At 43.6% G+C, this 6,000-nt stretch overlaps 1 protein-coding gene across 9 annotated transcripts in view; it reads right to left on the reverse strand.

Moving 5' to 3' along the window:
• mtrf1 (mitochondrial translational release factor 1) overlaps nt 1-5,574 on the reverse strand; it is a 49,801-nt gene extending 44,227 nt beyond the window's left edge. For 3 of the 9 annotated variants that reach the window (XM_041210578.1, XM_041210577.1, XM_041210575.1), the window contains exon 1: nt 5,386-5,421. In XM_041210578.1, coding sequence (XP_041066512.1) covers nt 5,386-5,406 — 21 coding nt within the window. In that variant the 5' untranslated portion in view covers nt 5,407-5,421. Of the gene's footprint in view, nt 1-629; nt 684-5,385; nt 5,422-5,514 lie in introns of those variants that run through there. The other 6 variants (XM_041210579.1, XM_041210581.1, XM_041210582.1 and 3 more) reach the window with 6 other exon arrangements.
• Between the last annotated feature and the right edge of the window lie 426 nt (nt 5,575-6,000).

Consider the following 6,000-nt stretch of genomic DNA (forward strand, 5'->3'; position numbering starts at 1 on the left):
GAGGTCATACATTTAGGGAGGTCAAACAGTTACAGGGATTACACAATAAATGGGAGTATACTAAGAGGGGTAGATGAAGTGAGTGATCTTGGCGTACAAGTACACAGGTCCCTGAAGGCAGCAGTTCAAGTAGATAAGGTTGTAAAGAAGGCATATGGAATACTCTCCTTCATTGGCAGAGGTATAGAATATAAAAGTAAGGATATAATGTTGGAATTGTATAAAACACTAGTGAGGCCACAACTGGAGCATTGTGTGCAGTTCTAGTCACATTACAGGAAGGATGTAATAGCTCTGGAGAGAGTGCAGAATGTTGCCAGGGTTAGAAAAGTGTAGCTACGAAGAGAGAATGGATAGATTGGGGTTATTTTCCTTAGAACAAAGAAGGCTGAGAGGTGACTTGATTGAGGTGTACAAAATTATGAGGGGAATAGATACAGTGGACAGGATAAAATTGTTTCCCTTGGTGGAGAATTCTAGAACCAGGGGACATAGATTCAAGATAAGTGGGAGAAGGTGTAGGGGGGGACATGAGGAAGAACTTTTTTACGCAGAGGGTAATGGGTATCTGGAATTCGCTGCCCAAGTTGGTGGTAGAGGCAGAAACTCTAAACTCTTTTAAAAAGTACCTGGATCTGCACCTTAAGTGCTGTAAGCTGCAGGGCTATGGGCCGGGTGCAGGAAGGTGAGATTAGAAAGCGCACCTGGGTGTCCTCGGGCTGGCATGGACAAGATAGGTCGAATGGCCTCCTTTCATACTGTAATTTTTCTATGGTTCTACAGTACAACCCTGAAAGGATGGTGGAAGCAAATTCAATAGTAATTTTCAACAGGGGACTGGATAAATATTTGAAGGGCAGAAAAATATAGGGCAATGGGGAAACTCTTAAACTCAAACTTTTTCTCCCCAAACACAGAATTTTGAGTGAGACTCCCTCCTCAACCAGCAAAGTCACAGAATCACAGTGCAGGAGAGGTCCTTCAGCCCATCGAGTCTGCACCAACACGTGAGAAACACCTGACCGACCTACCTACCTAATCCCATTTACCAGCACTTGGCCCATAGCCTTGAATGTTATGACGTGCCAAGTGCTCACCCAGGTACTTTTTAAAAGATGTGAGGCAACCCGCCTCCACCACCCTCCAGGCACCGCATTCCAGACCATCACCACCCTCTGGGTAAAAATGTTTTTCCTCACATCCCCCCTAAAATATCTCAACGTAGAAGCCTGGGTGGCCAGGAGCCCTCTGGTCAGGCAGCCCTCTCCTCCACAGCAGAGACTGTTCTTGAAGATGTTACACAGACTTTCTCCTCCCACTACTCCTCATTAAAACTGAAAGCACACTGTTGGGGACTGTATCAATTGACCAAGAGCTATCCAGACAGAAGTTAATAATTATTAAGGGTGAAACAAAAAAGATTAAGAAACAGTCACTTTCCTTTTAAATCATGAAGGCAAAAGATATTGAAGGGACTGTAAAAAAAAAAATGCACCTGAGTGGCACACAGCATGATGTGTTTTGTTTGCACGCTTGTACTCTAGATTGTGCTGTATAAGTCAACCCAGCTTTTAAGACAACCCCATATTCTTGGTGTGTTTAGGTCTGTACTCAACGTATAAGTCGACCACCCCACCCCCCCCCACCGTCTCCCACCCCCATCCCCTTTTCTGCAAATAGATTTCTTCAGTCTACCTGGATTATACCAGTTTTGAAAGCATCTTTTTAAAAAAATGTTGAAATGCAGCATGACTGTATGAATTCTATTATACCATGGGGAAATGTCACAAAACTTTAGTTACATGAAAAAAAGATGATTTTCAACTTTAAAAATCATCTATGGACACTATGTCGAGAATTTACAGCAAAATGTATATTAAATTTTTCATTATGGTTATTAACATTTTTCCTACCATTTTATGTGAACTGTAAAGCTATCCAGTGGACAAAGGTCCAAGGGTGGCGTGTGTACATATTAGCACATCGGTTCTGGGTACTGACATAACCTGCAGTGGATTTGTGGGGATCCTGTTATTTGCTGAAACTTGAGGTATGAACACTGGCGGACAGTAAAAAGGTCTTATAGGCAATTGGATATGGGTGCACAAAAGAGTCTTTGAATCGTATTAATAAATGAATATTTGAGTATTGCTGAAAAAGAGACTCGCTATCAAAGCTTTTCGGCTTGCACTCATCAGGGCAGCTCGCAAGAAACAGTAACAGGGGAACAACAATTTATACTGCATGAGAAGATAGTGCTGATTGTTTGGCAAATGGACTCTGATTAGTGGAGACGTTGCCATGGAGAATACAGCACGGAGCAGTTAACTGTCCAGCTTTATTCAAATTCAAACGGGCAGGTTGACTCCTGATTGGTCAAAGCATTGCCCTGATGAGTGTGAGACAAAGAGCTTTGATAGCATGTTTCTTTTTCAGCAATACTCAAGTTCTGTACTACCAAACAGCTAAAGGAACATTTTTTTAAATGTTAACTGAACATTTTCGATTGCGATTTCATTTGAAAGCAGAAATGAGCTTTTATGAAGTTACATGTGCATCAATTAGTCAAAAACAGATTGATGGTCCACTTTTGTCTTTCTACTGGTAGATTACAAACAATAGAGAGGGAGGGCAAAGCTGGAATTTTGCCATTGAATTTAGTATATGTTCGGTACATATCTCGTTTCCTTTGCTGGGTGCAGTTAGATGGGCAGAAAGTAATTTATTAAGTTTTATTTTACTTCTGCAGAAATGTCTATTGAAAGGGGCCAGTACAAACTGGATTTATCAGATAAAATATTGAAAACATTCCCCCTCCCCCAAAAGAGTAGAGTTCCGCTTTGTCATTTTCCCATGTAAGCAGTGTACAGTTTTTCAGTGCCTCCCAATGGAGAAGAGGCTGAGTGTTTACGTTCCTTTTTGCTGCTTAGCTTGACACATTTTATACTCAGTGTATAAGTCAAGCCCCATTTCTGAAAGGAATTTGGAAGCTTCAAAATTTGACTTGTACATCTAAGGTATGTGTCATTTTTAAAGAAATTACAACTTAAAGGGAGGACATTTTTGAGATTCAATAATAAAGTTGAAATTCAAATGCAAAGGCAATAGAATGTGCAGAACTTTATAACACCTCTTGAATAGAGTTTCACAGCTCTGACAGTTTGTCAGTGTGGAAGTTACGCAGATTGGTCTCACTATACAGCCATCTTTAAATGGCACCTACAAAACATAGTAACTAAACCTGCCAATGCTCTGAGTGTACTTTCCAGTGCAGATCACTGAATAGCAATCACAACCCACTAAATGGTTCTCTCTCTGTAACAAGTCTGGTGTGCACAATCTAACTGTAGAACCCTTGCTCCTGTCAAGCTGAGAGCAGCTGACAGCACAAATTTGGGACATTTTTTAAGAGTTTGTTTGTAGCCATCAGAACACACTAGAACTAATAGTGTAAAAGAACATTGTGTGCTATGAGGATCTGGAATAAACTGGCTGAAAAGGAGGTGGAGCGGATTCAATAATAACTTTCAAAAAAGAACTAGATATACATTTGAAAAAGAAACATTTGTATGGCAATGGGGAAAAAGGCAAGGAGTGGGACTAACTAGATAGCACAGACACAATGAGCTGAATGGCCTCCTTCTGTGCTGAAAGATTCTAGAACTCCTCAAATAGTTGCAAAGTATCTGTGTGTATTGTTGTAAATATGTAGTATATCATCGAGCATTATTTAAAGATCTCAACATGCTCCCTTACAATCCACATGTTGAGCACAGCCTGGCCATCACAGAAATCTACAGCACAGGAGGCCATTTTGCCCATCGTGTCTGCAGTGGCGGATAAGATGCGATCTGACCTATTCCTACTTTCCAGCTCTAGTCCGTAGCCTTATCGATTGCAGATCTTCAAATGCATACCCAAGTACTTTTCAAATGTTTCTGCCTTTACCAGCTTTTCAGTGATTCTAGCAACTATCATTAGGAAATACTCAGGAATGGGGATGGAGTCTGAAAAGTAAAGGGAATGTGATCTGTAAACAGGGGCCTGACATCCCTAGTCGGTAAAATGTATGGGAGGAACAAATGACAAATCAGAAGAGAAAGTAAGCCTTTGCCATGTTGGGGGCAGACCCTGTCTAACCAATCTCAGGGTGTCCCGTGGAGATGTAAGAAACCTTGTGGATAACAGGGACTGACTGAATGCTTGTTAAAATTTCAGTAAAGAAGTTATTATAGGATCCAAAGCATAAAAGCAAAATACTGCATATGCTGGAAATCTGAACCAAAAATAGAAAACGCTGGAAAAACTCAGCTGGCCTAACAGCATCTGTGGAGAGAAAAGCAGAGTTAATGTTTCAAGTCTGTATGACTCTGAAGAGTTTGTTTTTCTCTCCACAGATGCTGTTAGACCTGCTGAGTATTTCCAACATTTTCTGTTTTTATTATAGGATCCTATTGAGATTTAGCTGGAATGCTTCCGATATAGATCAGAAAATGGATGAGGGGTCAGCCAGGGGGTAACTAATGGGGCAAAGGAGGGATCGGCTGGGAGGTAATTAATGGGGCAAAAGAGGGATCGGCTGGGAAGTAATTAATGGGGCAAAGGAGGGATCGGCTGGGAAGTAATTAATGGGGCAAAGGAGGGATCGGCTGGGAGGTAATTAATGGGGCAAAGGAGGGATCGGCTGGGAGGTAATTAATGGGGCAAAGGAGGGATCGGCTGGGAGGTAATTAATGGGGCAAAGGAGGGATCGGCTGGGAGGCAATTAATGGGGCAAAGGAGGGATCGGCTGGGGTAATTAATGGGGTGAATGAGGGATCAGCTGGGAGTAATTAATGGGGTAAATGAAAGATCAGCTGGGGGTAATTAATGGGGTAAATGAGGGATCAGCTGGGGGGTAATTAATGGGGTAAATGAGGGATCAGCTGGGGGGTAATTAATGGGGTAAATGAGGGATCAGCTGGGGGGTAATTAATGGGGTAAATGAGGGATCAGCTGGGGGGTAATTAATGGGGTAAATGAGGGATCAGCTGGGGGGTAATTAATGGTGTAAATGAGGGATCAGCTGGGGGGTAATTAATGGGGTAAATGAGGGATCAGCTTGGGGGTAATTAATGGGGTAAATGAGGGATCAGCTGGGGGGTAATTAATGGGGTAAATGAGGGATCAGCTGGGGGGTAATTAATGGGGTAAATGAGGGATCAGCTGGGGGGTAATTAATGGGGTAAATGAGGGATCAGCTGGGGGTAATTAGTGGGGTAAATGAGGGATTGGCTGAGGGTAATTAATGGGGTAAATGAGCCAGAAGATAACACTGGCTGCTCCCTGCATTGAAAGAGAATCTCTCCCAAATTAAGCACCAACCCAGATACTATACCAACATACCGACCTCTCCGTCACAGCCATACCCCTACCCCCTCGCAACAGCCCAACTGCCCCATCCGCTCCTCCATGCCCGCCACATCCCATCGCTCCCTCTCCCCGACCTCCATCATTCACTCCTTCTCTTCTCACCTCAGTCGAACGCTCCACGCATGCGCATTGCTCCTAGAGTGCGAGGCACTGTGGGAAATAAAAACAAAAAAACTGCGGATGCTGGAAATCCAAAACAAAAACAGAATTACCTGGAAAAACTCAGCAGGTCTGGCAGCATCGGCGGAGAAGAAAAGAGTTGACGTTTCGAGTCCTCATGACCCTTCGACAGAACTTGAAATGTTCCCTGAAACTACAAATCCCAGAAGGCCGTGCGACAGGGTCTTCTGGTTAGGTTCCCCTGATACACCCGGGTTCAGCCAGGGTCCTGGGGTTCAGGGTTTGGCTCTTTAGGCCGCGGGTCGGGGGGTGCCTGGAAACATCTTCACCCCAAATCCGCAACTGAAAACATACCGCCCCATGAGAGCCATCTCCACCGCCCACTCCCCAGCAGCAGCTCCAACGCTGACCCACAACTGGGAGGCGGGGTTACAGAGAACGGGAGGGAGTCCCTGGAGGGGTTTAAAC

Source organism: Carcharodon carcharias, chromosome 18 (assembly GCF_017639515.1).
Source record: "Carcharodon carcharias isolate sCarCar2 chromosome 18, sCarCar2.pri, whole genome shotgun sequence".
Lineage (NCBI taxonomy): Eukaryota > Metazoa > Chordata > Chondrichthyes > Lamniformes > Lamnidae > Carcharodon > Carcharodon carcharias.